The sequence below is a fragment of the Tupaia chinensis genome, unplaced genomic scaffold, assembly GCF_000334495.1.
Source record: "Tupaia chinensis unplaced genomic scaffold, TupChi_1.0 Scaffold000009_1, whole genome shotgun sequence".
Classification (NCBI taxonomy): Eukaryota; Metazoa; Chordata; class Mammalia; order Scandentia; family Tupaiidae; genus Tupaia; species Tupaia belangeri.
The window spans coordinates 2,110,495-2,126,056 of NW_006159439.1; the positions used below are offsets into that span (position 1 = coordinate 2,110,495).

At 37.5% G+C, this 15,562-nt stretch overlaps 1 protein-coding gene across 1 annotated transcript in view; it reads right to left on the minus strand.

The window, feature by feature from the left end:
- The window catches only part of PROS1 (protein S), a 78,813-nt gene that overhangs the window by 36,992 nt on the left and 26,259 nt on the right, over positions 1–15,562 (minus strand). Inside the window, exons 2-6 of the mRNA XM_006139869.3 lie at positions 15,206–15,363; positions 12,593–12,617; positions 2,205–2,291; positions 321–443; positions 90–221 (exon numbers count right to left, since the gene is read on the minus strand). Coding sequence (XP_006139931.1) covers positions 90–221; positions 321–443; positions 2,205–2,291; positions 12,593–12,617; positions 15,206–15,363 — 525 coding nt within the window. The remainder of the gene's footprint in view (positions 1–89; positions 222–320; positions 444–2,204; positions 2,292–12,592; positions 12,618–15,205; positions 15,364–15,562) is intronic.

Here is a 15,562-nt window from a genome sequence, read left to right on the forward strand (position 1 = left end):
CACAGAGTTGCAAAAATTTCCTGGGGAAATTCCCGTAGCTGAATTTTGTTCTCTTAGAGTAAATACCTTTTCAGCCTTATCACTCTTACCTTTACAGTCTTTTTTATTTGAAAGCATAAGAAAACCACTTTTACAGGAACAGTGGTAACTTCCAAGTGTATTATCACAAATCTGGCTGCAACCTCCATTTATATTTAAGGGATCTTTGCATTCATTTATATCTAAAAAGAGACATATAATTTATTTCTGAAGTAAAAACACATCCATCAGAGACTTTTAGTAGGTTGAACCAGATGAGCCAGTGGATTAATTGTACATACCAAATTCACACCTCTCTCCATGCCAACCTGATTTACAAATGCAAGTGAAGGTAGCCTGGCCGTCTTTGCAGGTCAGGTATCCATTCTCATTGCATGGCAGAGGGATACACTGGTCTGGAATGGCTGAAAAAAACAGACATCTATTTCATTTTTTTTTGCCGCGCCAAAATAAAACGAATGTGTCCTTCAATAGAAATCTTACCCATGATACCTATAAGCAATCTGGAAAAAAAAAAAATCACAATTCTTTCCTTCAAATAATGCCTTTTTATAAAACAGTCCATTAGAGAAAAGTTTAGTATTTTGTAAACAATTAATTATTATATTGCAAATATATACACACTTTTATAACTGTAATTTACATATGTTTTCTGGCAAGCACTCCAGTGAACACATGTGTCCTATAGCAAAAATCTCTCTCTTTAAAAAAAAAATTATAAACCTCAGTTCTAGTGCCTTGTTTTTTTTCTTCATAAAATGTCAGAGCACTGAAACACACACACACACACACACACACACACACACACACACACACACACACATGTACCCGGCATGATTTTCAAGCCTCCCCGGCATGTTTGTCAAGCCTCTAGGTCCAGGACTCAAACCACGGTTGACAATGTGATGGCTATTTTAAATGATGTGCTTATATATATATATTTAGCTATTGTCTCTCTTCCCTCACTACGCATTGCAATGGTCCTTGATTCCTGCATTTCACACCTGTTTCTTTTATTTTCTTTTTTAAAATTTGCTAGAGGACACATGTGCTGGCTAGAGAGAAAAAGAGAAAGGGAAAGCGAAAAAAGCACCCCTTCCCTCCTCCCGGTGGAGCATGGTCACGTACAATGTCTTAATCTCCATATTTACTTCCTTTCTGGACTTTGAACACATGTTCCAGGCATGTTTCTCAAGCCCCCAGGTCCAGGACTCAAAACAGTCGGCCACATGCAATTCTGTTGTCTTAACTGCCGCACGTCAGCTGGCCTCTATCTGTTTCTTGACCCCTCCTAGTCAACTGTGCAAGTTCTTCCCATTCTTCTAACACATTCCCTTTGTTTAAGTTCACTAGGGGAAATTTCTAATGTTTTCTAAATAAATATATTACCTAGCCAAAATCTAATTGAGTCCAGAATTCTTCAAAAAGGTTCTCATACAATCATCAAGGATTGTGAAAAGTGGTAATAAATCAGGTAACTGATTAAAATGTTAGAAAACAAGCTAATAGGAGATTGTTAATCAAACTTATTTTTCTGTCACTTGGTAAATTTTTAAAAAGAATAAAATATAAATTTAATATATACATTCAAGTACAGTGTTCTGTGAAATTGCGACCACTTTATGTGAAAGAAAATACAGATAAATGATTAGCTATATATAATGCCAACACTGCAAGTAAAATATTCACTGAACAAACATCCCAAATTATATCTTGCAGTTTTACCCTGTTCCTCATTAACTCTCAGCTGGGAGAATAATAATCTAATAACAAGGCCCTATGTAAACTTCAAAGTAAGAACGTTAATTTGATTGCTCAGATTATATGATTATGCAACAAGAGCAAAAATAGAGCTGCTGGGAGTAAAAACTGAAGTCAATGACCTAAAGCTTACTGAGAAAGAAGCAAGGTTCAGCTAAAATTTTAAGTGAAAACTTCATTTTGAGTAAAACAGCAGCATTTATAAACAAAACACATTTTTTTCAAAGGCAGTTTGCAAATACGCCCTTGCTGGTCATTAAAACCTTGGATGGCTCCTTGGTTGATTTTTAAACCTTAGTTTACATGAACATGGGTGTACTCCCAGTTTACATTAACCTGGGTCTGCTCCATCGCAGTGTTCATTCTGGTTGTTTACTTCCCAAAACCGTGATAGAGGTGCCTACCATTGACACAGCTCCTCAGGTCAGGGTACGCATTGGTTGACTGACGTGCAGGAGTGAATAATCCAGCTCGGAAAGAGCCAAGACAACCTGCAAATAAGAACAAAAGTAATTTTAGAGGAAACACACTTACTTGATCTGAATTAATGGTAGAAATTACCTGAAAAAAAATAGGATGTGTATGTTCTGTGGATTTACAAGATTCAGATTCAAAATGTCAACCCTAAGTATTTTCATAATGCTTTTAGAAAACTTAAAAAATCAAAGATCATCTGAAAATGTGTGTTAAATACAGAATTATAAAAATAAATTCATGCTACTTTTTTCTCTTTGAAGAATCTTACTTTCAGGACTGTGAAAAGAAACTTGAGTTAGCAGGGAAAATTATTATCACATAAATCTTCATTTTTAATTCTATAACAGAAATGTAATGTTATCCTCAACCCTGTAAACCAGAGCTTGATACACGAAGTGTGCAAAATTAAGCCAATAGAATGAGTTAGTGATTCTGGTTGCTATAGGCAACTTCCGATTCTTCTGATGTTGCATAAAGACTAACACAATAACATTTGTATAATGCCTCAATATTACAAATCAGGTTTATTTCATTCCTTTTATTTCTCACCATTACTCAGTGTGAAATTAAATATATCAATTTGTCAGATATTTCTAGCAAGCTGAGAAATAACAGCTGAAATACTAGAGTTAAAATATGTAGAGACTTTGAGGTAATTAAAGATCATTTGGTGCCTAAAACGTATTTCTTAGCCACTGAAGACAGTATAAGGATCACTTCAGTGTTCACAGTCAACAACTTATTTTTTTAAAAAAAGGTGATGTTTGGTTATCCTTTGTCTCTTAACCAACAATCCCTCAAATCAGTAGCTTAAACAATTATTCTATTTTGCTACTTATGTGGGGAAGGGTTTGGCTGGGCTGCACAAGTAGAATCAGCTGGGATTGCAGGGGCTAAGGGACCCACTTTCAAGGTGGCTTTTCATTCATATGTCTTGGCAGCTCTTGGCATCTTTTTCCCTATATGGCAAACCATGTTTCAGGGCCTCTCCATGCAGTTGAGTTTCTATTAGCATGCTGGTCTTTGTGTTGTTGTTGTAATTTTTATTCTAATTTCTGATTTACATATAATCGTTGTACATCTTTGTGTGAGATACAATTCAGTTTTTCGAAGCATGTATACAATGTGTAATATACAAATAAAAGCTATAAGCATATTCATCATTTCCAACTTTTATTGTTATATTATGTTGTGCATATTTGAAATTTGCTCTACTGGAGTTTTTGAAAGTACCTATTAGTCACCAGTGTTCTTTAGTATAGCCGGTTGCTGTTCTGTAACCTATTCCATTCGTTTAAAGTAGCACTTCTTTCATGGCAGCTAGCTTCCCAAAGGGAGAAAGCAGAAGCTCCCAGCAAGGTTAAGGGACAATGTATCACTTTCACAATATACTTTGTAATGTTTTTAAGGTTATTTCATTATTTTTTCACGTGCAAGAAAGACAGAGATACAGAAAGAGAAACAGAGATAAAGTGCCCCCAGCAGGGTCCCAAAGCCTCAGGCAACCCTGGATCTTGGGCATACATGTGTCCAGTACACTCAGGGATGTCTCTAGACACAAATCCAGAATCATCCACATGGGTCAGCCTAGCAAAACATCATGTTTTACCACCACAGCAGTGACCGGCCCCATTCCCGTTTCCTATTCTTTTGATCAGAGCAGTCCTAGAGTCCACCACGATTCAAGGGGGTTGGAATAGAGACAGACACAGACTACCCCTCAATGAGGGGATGGCAAAATGACATCGCAGAAGAGAAAGTGGGGTGGGAGAGACTTCTGCGCATCTTTAGAAAATGCAATTTATCACAGATTCAAAGGGTCATACAATGGGAAGTCAGAATGTGTTTGTTTCCTATCATTGCTGTGACAAATTACAACAAACAGTAGCTTTAAACACAAATGTATTCACTTATAGTTATTGAGATCAGAAGTTGAAAACCCAAGTGTCAGCCGGGGCTTCCTTCCTCCTAAGGCCTTCTAGGGAAAAATCCATTACCTAGCTTTTTTCAGCTTTTAGGTCATCTGCGTTTCTTATCTCATGGACTCTTCCTTGTGTCACTCCCCAGCCTTGCTTCATTGTCACACATGCTGATTTCCTGCCTCTGTTAGAGTAGGAGCCATCTGTGGACACTCAGCCATCTCAGATGACCCCCTTCTATCCTGTACTTAGAGTACTGGCATTTCCATGATTTTACTGGGTTGTCGGAAATGTCAACATAACCAGGAACCAATGGTTCATCTTCTGTGTCCTTACTTTGAGTTTTACAATGTTCTCCATACAGATTTTTATGTATACTTAAGATATTTCTAGATATTTTATGAGATGTGCTAATATCATGGATGGCATCATATTTTAATTGTCTACTGGGCTATTGCTGATGTAAAACATGAACTACTATAAATTTTTACAGGGTAGACTTAGAACTATATAAATCTATTATGTGTTGTAATACTTTGTTTATATGTTCTGGTTTTTTTCTAGGTATATCATATGAATTACAAATAATGAAAGTAATATATTTTCCCTTAAGAGTTACATAAGCTTTATTTCTTTTTCTTTTGTCTTTTTTTTCTCTTTGTTTATTTAAATTTTGACAGAGGGTACATGTGCTCAATGAAGAGAGACAGAGAGAGAGGGGACATTAGAATGCACTTCCCATGGAGCATGGTCATGCTGCAATTCCTTCTCTTCCATTTCTCCCTGCTTTGGGGATTTTGGATATGCACACATATGCACTTGGCATTTTTCAAGCCACAGGCTCCTGGACTCAAACCACACCAACAGCCACGTGGGATCCAGCCACGTTATCCACCAAACCACGAGATGACCCCTTAATTATTTTTCTAAACTTCTTGCATTGCTTCTTTTTTTATTCACAAACATAAACTGCAGTATATCTAAAATTTACCTATTAGATACAATGTTTATTGTAGATCTGTTCTTTTTTTCTTTTCTGTATTAACGTGTGTGTATGTGTGTATCTTTAGAATCACCATACATGTCAGTTTATTCAGAACAATACTATTTTTTTCTTTACTTTGCTAGGGGGTATGTGTGCTTGCAGAAGAGAGACAGAGGGGGAAAAGGAAAGTGAGAAAGTGCTCTTTGTAGGGAATAGTCACACTGCAATCTCTTCTTTTTCTTTTCTCTGGATCTTAGGCATTTATGCACATGAGCCTGGCATGTTTTTTAAGCCACAAGTTCCAAGATTCAAACTGCACAGTTGGCTAAGTGGGATCCAGCCACGTTAACCACCACCCCACAGGTGATTTTTTTTTTTTTATCTAATGTAGTATTAATCCAACTACATTGTCAAAATTAGGAAGATAAACTATATGGTTATCCTATATTTAACCTCTTACAGTCTTAGTTCAACAAAAAAATTTTTTTTATCATAATTAAGTGTTAAACTTTATCAACAGCTTTTTCTGTATGAACTGAGGTAATAATGTAGTATTTATGTAGAAACCTATGCTGTTCGATTTTCAGTTAAGCTATTCATAAATTTCTATAATACCCTACTGTATCATGGTGTGTTTAAACAAAAACAAAAAACTTAAAAATGTTTTATTTTATCCATGAGTGACAGAGATGGAGAGAGAGAGAGACAGCAACTCCAACAAGGTCCCTGACTCTACCTTCTACCACCCAAGTCTGAGCAAACCCTGGATCATGGGGCTTGAACCAAGAACCTTTCCATTTGGGATTACTTCACAAAGTATCACATTCTAGCACTGCACCACCATCCAGCCCAGTGAGATATTATTTTTAAAGTGTTTTATGTTAAATTGGTTATTTTATTTAGGATTAATTGAGAAATTTATCTTTCTCTTTTCTCATGTTGTTCTTGTTTGGTTTCAGAGTCAAGATTACAACAGGCTTGGTATGAGCCCATGATATAGGGTCTTTTTTCCATTTTCCAGGACAATTTTATAAGACAAAAGTAAAGAATTTCCTTCATTTTGAAAGAACTCATCTGTAAAACAATCTCAGTCTGGACCTGTGGAAGAATTATGAAAATAGGTAGTTTGACTGAAGTTTTAATTGTGTAGTACTTATTTATGTAACCAAGTTCTCTGCGGCTTCCTGCAAAAGTATAGATGATTTATATTTTTCTCAGGTGTCCACTTTTTGAAAGTGTGCAAATGTACTTTTTGTTTTGTTTTGTTTTGTTTTGTTTTGAGAGGTTTTTGCTATAGGGCACGTGCACTCACCAGAAAGACAGTGACAGAGATACAGGAAGTGAAAAATCACCCCCCAGGGGGGATGGCCATGCAGCAATCCCTTCTCTTCCATTCTCCTCTCGGGATCTTGTGCACATATGCACACGCGCCGGGCATGAGTTTAAGCCACCAGTCCGGGACTCGCACCACGGTCGACAACATGGGAGTTCAGTGACATAGGCATCACGCTAGTTGTTGGTCCCATCAAATGTACTTTATTTCTCTTTTCCATCCTGTACTTTGCATACTGGCATTTACTCTTTTTCCTTGATTATTGATTTTTTGATTGATTAACTTTTGTGATTATTCTTCATTATTCTTGCAGAAGCCAGTCTAACTTGTGAACCTTTTTTAAAGTATGAGGTCTTGGGACCAGCAGTTAGTGTAATGGCTATGTCGCTGGACTCCCATGTAGTCAACTGTAGTTCGTGTCCCAGACCCGGTGGCTTAAACTCACGCCCGGCGCGTGTGCGTGCATGCCCAAGATCCTGAGAGGAGAATGGAGGAGAAGGGATTGTGGCATGGTCATCCCCCCAAGGGGTGATTACTCACTTTCTGTCTCTCTGTCTGTGTGGCGAGCGCACGCGCCCTGTAGCAAAAACCTAAAAAAAAAAAAAATGAGAAGTATGAGATCTTGCTTTTGATATTCCTCTCTTTTGTTTTTCTATTTCAGTCTTATCTATTCTATTTTTGTTATTTCTTTATTCTTATTACTTGGGGTTTGGTCTATTATACTTTCTGTATGTTTACTTGATTTAAAGCTTAGGTCATTTTTTAAAATCCTCCAATCTGTCCTCATTGCTGCCTCAGCAGTCAGCACCGCAGTTCTCCCCCACACATGCCAGGTCAAGCCAGCTTCAGTCTATCCATGAGTTTCTCACACTTCTTGTTGGTTTTCATTTCATTTTGTTATTACTAGTGCCTGGAATCCTATTGTTTCTTTAGAGATGATTCAAAGGGAGGGGGTCAGTAGTCTGAGCCAATTTACTAGCTTGGCAGGAGCTAGAAACTAAAAAATGATTTCGAATGTTCACATTTATGCTCCGAGTTTAGTAATCTCCCCAAGAAGTTTCTTTGGCATTAACAGAAGCATCTACTTCATCTCATGACATTCTCAAAGGCCCACATAAATGGTAGAATTACCTATCATATCATAGGAACAAAGAGCATAATTTAAAAGCCATTTTAAGAGCTATTTCTAAAGGGTCTTCTACCAATTGTTAATTTTTTCTAAAAGTAAATGGAAGTGCATACCATCATTTTGATGTAAAGCTTCCTAAAGTAAAAAGGGAAAGGTATAAATATTCTCCATCTTAACATAGTCCCTAGAATCTCTGCATGGGTCTATAAAACAAAAACAAACAAAAAATAAAACCCCAAATTATAATAATTTTTATATAGTAAAACCCAGAGTATTTTTCTTCCAAGAGGCATGCTTTCAAGGCAGTGCATGGACATTTAGATTAACTGAAGTGCTTTCTGAACCTCTAAAACTCATTCTAAACATTGTCCAGGAAGTATGGACGACAAATGGTTTAATTTCTTGAGTGACCTTATCTCAGCATAAGGAGCTCCTTAAATGAGCTGTATAGGAATTAGTAAACAGTAAAAAACTGTTGTCATGTTTACCAGGGATAGAATCACTATTTTATTTTAATTCCCAAATTAGGAACACTAGACATTAACATATAAATATTAACTGACAGAAAATTTTAACTTATGTACGGCACTTTCTTCTGCATTTTTTTTTTTTTTTTTGGAGAGGTTTTTGCGATAGGGCGCGTGTGCTCACCAGAAAGATAGAGACAGAAAGTGAGAAATCACCCCCCAGGGGTATGGCCACGCTGCAACCCCTTTTCCTCCGTTCTCCTCTCGGGATATTGGGCACGCACGCACAAGCTCCTGACATGAGTTTTAAGCCACCGGGTCCGGGACGCAAACTGCGGTCGACTATGTGGGAGTCCAGCGACATAGCCATTACGCTAACTGCTGGTACCCAGCCCCGGCATGAGTTTTAAGCCACCGGGTCCGGGACGCAAACTGCGGTCGACTATGTGGGAGTCCAGCGACATAGCCATTACGCTAACTGCTGGTACCCAGCCCCGGCATGAGTTTTAAGCCACCGGGTCCGGGACGCAAACTGCGGTCGACTATGTGGGAGTCCAGCGACATAGCCATTACGCTAACTGCTGGTACCCAGCCCCGGCATGAGTTTTAAGCCACCGGGTCCGGGACGCAAACTGCGGTCGACTATGTGGGAGTCCAGCGACATAGCCATTACGCTAACTGCTGGTTCCCAACCCCGGCATGAGTTTTAAGCCACCATGTCCGGGACTTGAACCGTGGTCGACTACATGGGAGTTCAGCAACATGGCCATTATGCTAACTGCTGGTCCCAAGTTTCTTCTGTATTTAACAGTGGAATTCACCACATATGTTGTGCTAAAAAGAGCAAAATATAAAATCCGAATAAAAAAAATCAGAATAAACAGTCTATTTTTGTTTCATAGGATGGTTTGATTAAATAACAATATTTCACATTTGAAAAAAGTTGGACTCTATAAAAATTCCATCTACATATAACTTATTTCATATTCCAAAGGCACTCAAGTTAGAAAATATATGTACAAAAATACAAAACCAGAAAAGTTTAACGACTTGCTTAGCCTGAGTCAGCTAGAAATATTTCGTACTGAGATTAGAGGCCATATCCTGTGGTTTGTTTTTGTTTTTTCGTGTTTTTCTTATACTTTGTTTTTCTACCATGCTGCCAAGTAAGACAGGCAAAGAGAAAAGAAGATTGGGTGGAGGCAGAAAAGAGAAAGTTAGGAGGGAGAAAAGAAAAACATTTTATCCAAGGAACTTCTCCAAGACACATAATGCTGTATTAAAATGTTATTTATTTTTAACCAAATGTACTCTGTCATCAGAAGAATGTATCTTCTAGCATTGTGGGGTAGAAACAGGGTCTCATGGCCTTAAGAAACAAAGATTAAGATTTCTTAGCAAAGATTAATACTTCTTAATGCAAGCTTATCATTGTTAATAGCCATATATTATCTATATTATAAAATATTCAGATTCCTGCCTAAAATTGTGAAGCTTGATAACCTTGATATTAGCTTCTCTGCTTTAACATTACAAAATCCTTCTTATGTTTGTATGTTTTAGAAAGTAGCCATATGTAACTTTACAAAAGAACAGATATTTTTCTTGGATATAAAACTACATTCGATTGCCCTTTTCAGATATGGTAACCAAAAGTTTTAGAAAATCATGTTGTATCTTCATATATAAAGACATATATGTCACCTAATAATCGATTCTTATAGTTTCCCCTTTACAAATTTGAAGAAAATGGTTTAAGTTTGGCATTAGTCGCCACAGAGAAGAAAGAAAAAATGGGAATAGAAGAGTCAGAGAGGAAAAATAAAGAAGACAAGCATGACAAATAGTTTACGAAGTGCTTTGAAACATGACCTCACTTTACTTATTATAAACTTACTAGATAAATTATTTCACAAATGAGAAAACTACAGTTCATAAAGATTTAATAACTTTGTGGACTTGCAGAAAAGAAATTTGAATTGGAAATTATGCAAACCAAGTGGAAAACTCACTCAGCAGCCCCAAGAACAGAAACAGGTCATGATATACCCTTCTAAAGATAAATACCAAAGATAAACTGAGATGTACTATATTACAGCTGAGGGTCCTATCCTCAAGAGTGCTACAAATACGATTATAGTTGTCTGGGACACAAAAAGTAAGGGCTGGTTCCCTGGCCTGCTGGTTAAGGCAGAAGTATCCTACATGGTCAACCGCATGGTTTGAGTCCCAGACCCAGCAGATTGAAAAACAGGTACCTGTGTATGCCCAAAATCCCACAAAGAGGGAGAGATGGAGGAGAAGGGATTGCAGTGTGACTATTCTTTATGAGGGGTGCCTTCTCTTCTTCTTCACTTTGATGAGCATATGCACCATATATTAAAAAAATAATAACGATAAAAAAGAAAGAAAAAAGAAAGAAAGAAAGAAAGAAAGAAAGAAAGAAAGAAAGAAAGAAAGAAAGAAAGAAAGAAAGAAAGAAAGAAAGAAAGTGATAAAAGGAAGAGTTGCTATTTCAAGAGATATTTTGAAAGGGTCTTCTACGAATTGTACCAGTTGTTCTGAGTTCTTAGCCTGTTGATTTTCCTGAAAGGTAAATAGAAGTGCATACCATCATTTTGATGGAAGGCTCCCTAAAGTAAAAGGGAAAGGTATAAATAGTCTCCATCTTGGGACCAGCAGTTAGCGTAATGGCTATGTCGCTGGACTCCCATGTAGTTGACTGTGGTTGGAGTCCTGGACCTGGCGGCTCGGACTCAAACCAGGTGTGTGTGCGTGTGTGCCCAAGATCCCGAGAGAAGAATGGAGGAGAAGGGATTGCGGCGTGGCATCCCCTCTGGAGGGTGATTTCTAGCTTTCTATCTCTCTGTCTCTCTCTTGTCTGTCTGGCAAGTGCACGCACCCTATAGTGAAAACCTCTCCAAAAAAAAGAAAAAATAGTCTCCATCTTAACATGGTCCCTAGGATCTCTGCATGAGTATACAACACAAAAACAAATAAACAAATAATAAAACCCTAAACTATAATTAAACCCTCAAATTCTCAAGATAAATGAGAACATAGTAGAAACCATTATTTGCAAAATTATTTTAACAATTCTAACCTGCACAGTTGTATTGTATATAAGAGCCCATTTCTACCTTTTTTCCCTCACCAAAGATGTACATTTCATTTCGGTTGTCTGGGATTAGAGTGGGATAGAAAGATGTACAGATAAAGGATATTCTGAACATAAAGGAGGAGGAAGAGCATACCTTTCTGTTCTCAATCTATAGAGAATATTATCAGAGAAAATATATAAATTATACTACACTTTTTGTTGGGGTGGTTGTTTTAGATTATTTAGATTTTTGCCACAGGGTGCATGTGCTCACTGGAGAGAGACAGAGAGAAAGAGGGAAAGTGAGAAATCACACCCAGGGAGGATGGCCATGCCAAAAACCCTTCTCCTCATTCTCCCTCTCAGGATTTGGTCATGCACACACACAACCCCAGTGTGTTTCGCAAGCCACTGGGTCTGGGACTCAAACCAATCAGTAGTCTATGTGGGATCCAGTGCCTGGACCACCACTGCTGACCTTTATACTCCACTTGTGAAAAGTTCATTTATTTCCTTCATGAGAGAAAGAGAGACAGACAGACAGAGATGGTTTCAAAGGGTCTTCATGCCATGAATCTCCCCCAAGCCCTACAGCCAGCCAGGATCAGGGTATACTCAGAACATCCAGGCATATCCAGAAAATAAATCTGGAGCCTTCCCACATGGCCTCCAGCATCACACAGCAGCACCTGAACTGCCAGTGCCACACAGTGGCTGGGCCCATACACCACTGCTATTGTCTGGAATACTGACAACTCTCCCAAGCAATATTAATATAAAATATCTACATATTTGCTTAAAACAAACTGGAGCCTTGTTACCTTTATTGATATTTAATTGTAACCTTCTAATCAACCAATGTGGATGTGGAAATACAATCTCAGTCCTTCATAGTCCAGAATAATATCCACAAAGAAAACATGAATGGGATACTGCAGGGAGTGATAAAATAGCATCATGAAGAGAGAAATTGTTAATGATTTCCATAAATACTTAGACAATTTTTATTTACACCATAATCTCTAGAGAGGTTAGAGATCTTTCTTTTGGTTAAGAGATAACTCATGAAAACTCATTTACTTACAGAATTTGTCATGGCACGGATAACTGAGCTCTAGCCCACTGAGTGCTTATGAGAAAGACACCAGAATGAAAAAAGACTAAACATCAAAATGCCACTGGTAATTAAAGAACCACTACAGTATATCTGAATGTCCTTAAATTAAAAAAAAAAAAACATTAAAACTGCATGTAAACAAAGATCTCACTCTGAAGACAATGAAATTATATTACATAAACTGTAAGAGTGGAGAGTTAGACTGGAACATATCTAAGTTCCCTTCCATTTCTGAAATTATGTGATTGAGATATTTGAAACTTACCTAAGTATTTTGGATAAAAGTAATCCTAGAAAGGAAGAAAAGGAAAGAAAAATATCTCAGTAACTTAAATTTTATTATGAGCAAACACTTAATTTTATAATAAGTCTTTATATTAAAGATGAAAATGAATTCCATATAAATTGTCATTTTCATTTTATAATATTTTTCTATAGTAAAATATAGCAGGTAGATAATTATTATAGTAAAATTAAACCAATAGGATGCTTAACCCCAAAGCAAAATTGATCAGTTAAATATTTCAAAAGCTTCTAACCTGAAAATAGATTCTATTTAAGATGTAAAATGTAATCATATATGCCCCCTTTAAGTAAATCCTTTAACTTTTCCACAAAAATTAGATACTCATGTCATACATTTTATGTCATGAGTATTACACCATAGTCAATGTCGAATAACACTGACGTAACTTGAATTAAGTTAAAGTGAATATTTATCTTGTAGCATCTTATGTACATATAATACCTTACTTATGTGTTGGTTGTTTTCCAAAAGTTTATCTGTAATTCAGTAACTTGGAGTTAGAAATGCACTTTAGTAAATGGAGAAAAATGTTAAAAATTTCTAATGATAAGGTTCCCAGGTTGGTCTATAAAAGCATTCTTAATCCATATCTAAAATGTAGAATTACTATCACAAGAACACTCATCTCATAAAGAACTGGAGTCTCTACACAGAAACATACTCAATGTATCAACCTAATATGTACAGAAATACCTTGATCCAGTAGAGAGTCCTCACTCTTTTCTCTTGGCATATATACCAACACATCACTTAACTACTGGTTTATCAGGATGAGATCTCCTACCAAGTAATTCAGATAATAGTGTTGTCATCTACAGAGGAAAAGTCAGGAGGATAAGCAAAAACAAATGGGATTCAAAGGTGATGATGCAATGGTGAAAGAAGGATACTGGAGACGGTGGGGATGTAAGTAATAGGGTGAAGTTTGAGAATACAAACTAAGGTTTTAGGGAAGTGGACAGGGAGTGGGCGGGGCAGTAGAGAAAATAATAAACAGAAGTATTTTTTTTTTCCTTTCATTTCTTTTTCCTCTGTCGATGAGACCAATGTTAAAATTAGCAGAGGGAGGGGACCAGCAGATGGTATAATGGTTATGTCACTGGACTCCCACATGGCTAACCATGGTTCATGTCCCAGACCCAGAGGCTTGAAACTCATGTAGGGAGTGTGTACATGTATGTCCAGAATCCCAAGAGGAGAATGGAGGAGAAGGGATTGCAGTGCGGCCATCCCTCCTGTGAAGGGCAATTTCTCACTTTCTGTCTCTGTCTCTCCAGGAGTTCACACACCCTATAGCAGAAAAATCACTTTAAAAAAAAAAAAAAAGAATTAGCAGAGGGGAGGAAGTACTTAAGTTTTTCTTCTTCCCTTTCTTTCCTCCCCTCCATTGTAGTCTTTAACCTCACTCCCCTTTTGATTAGAGGCTACAGTCTCTGCTTCTCTGGAGGTTGCGGTAGCGGGATCACAAGTTTGAGGTCAGTCTGGACATCAAAGGAAGACCTTGCTTTCTCTCTCTCTCTCTCTGGTGAGCACATGTGCCTTAGGGCAAATAAAAACAATAATAATAATTTTAAAACATTAAACATAGTGAGTTCCAGCCATGGTGGTATAAGCAGTATAGTGCCACTGTTCAATATTAGGGCCATATGAGGAGGGTCCAGGTTCAGATTCCAGGTCTATCTGAACACACAAGGCATGTCCATGCCTCACTGACTGGAAAGTTGGGAGCAGGGTGGAAGGTTTTATCACAGCCTGATGAGATAATAACAACTTGAGTTCTCTGGTCTCTAGGACTTCTCTTTAACATTTAACCCACTACTATTCTTTTTGTTTTGTTTTGCTTTGTTTTGTGTGTGTGTGTGAGTGTGTGTGTGTGTGTGTGTGTGTTTGGAAGGTTTTTGCCATAGAGCATGTGTACTCACCAGAGAGAGAAAGTGAGAAATCACCCCCTGGGAATATGGCCTCTCCACAATCCCTTTTCTTCTATTCTCCATCTGGGATTTTGGGCACACATGGACATGCACCTGGTATGATTTTCAAGCCACCAGGTCTAGGACTTGAACCCATAGTCAGCCATGTAGGAGTCCAGCACCTTAACCACCACATCACTTGATGGTCCCACAGGGGGGCCCTGTTTTCTAGTTTCTCATTAAAATGAACTGTCAGTAGAGAGATTTAATAAAGCACAGTGATAACAATAAAGAGACACACACACAAACACACACATATATACACACAGTGCTACTTCTTTCCAATACTACCAAGTGCTACCAAATTCCAGTTGGAAGAAAATATTTACAAACCATGAGGTCTATTGCTTATAGAGAAGTATTGTATAATTGAAGTATAGTTTGGTCAAAACACATTGTTATCACCAATAAGATCTTCCTGAGTCCATTTTCCTTTGAAAGCACTTCCTTCTGCTCTGCTTCAGTGGTTATGTGTGGCAGGTGATGTACAAAATCAACAACTTCACAATGAAGCACAAGGGAACCAGACTCAAGATGGAAATGCTCAGTCTGTAACTGTATGTTGAGGTGTGCAAACACAATAGTTTTTATGAACTCTTACCGTTTCAGGGTAATTCTCAAAGATCTCCCTAGCTTCCTCTTTGTTGCATAGTTCTTCAATGCATTCTCTTTCAAGGTTACCCTGTTTGGTTTCTTCAAGAAGAGAATTTGCACGGCGTTTCCTAACCAGGACTTGTGAAGCATGCTGCTTTGACAAAACTGAAGGAAAAAAATATTGATATGAATAAACTTCCATCTGAAATATATTACTTCATCAAACAATGAGTTAAAATCATTTTCTGACTATGAGTTGTATGACATTTAAAATCAGTATGGTTGAATTAAGAAAAAAGTGCAGATACCTAAGCACTTTGGCTAACAACTCAGAGAGCAGGTTTGGGGGTGCAGTTACTACAAT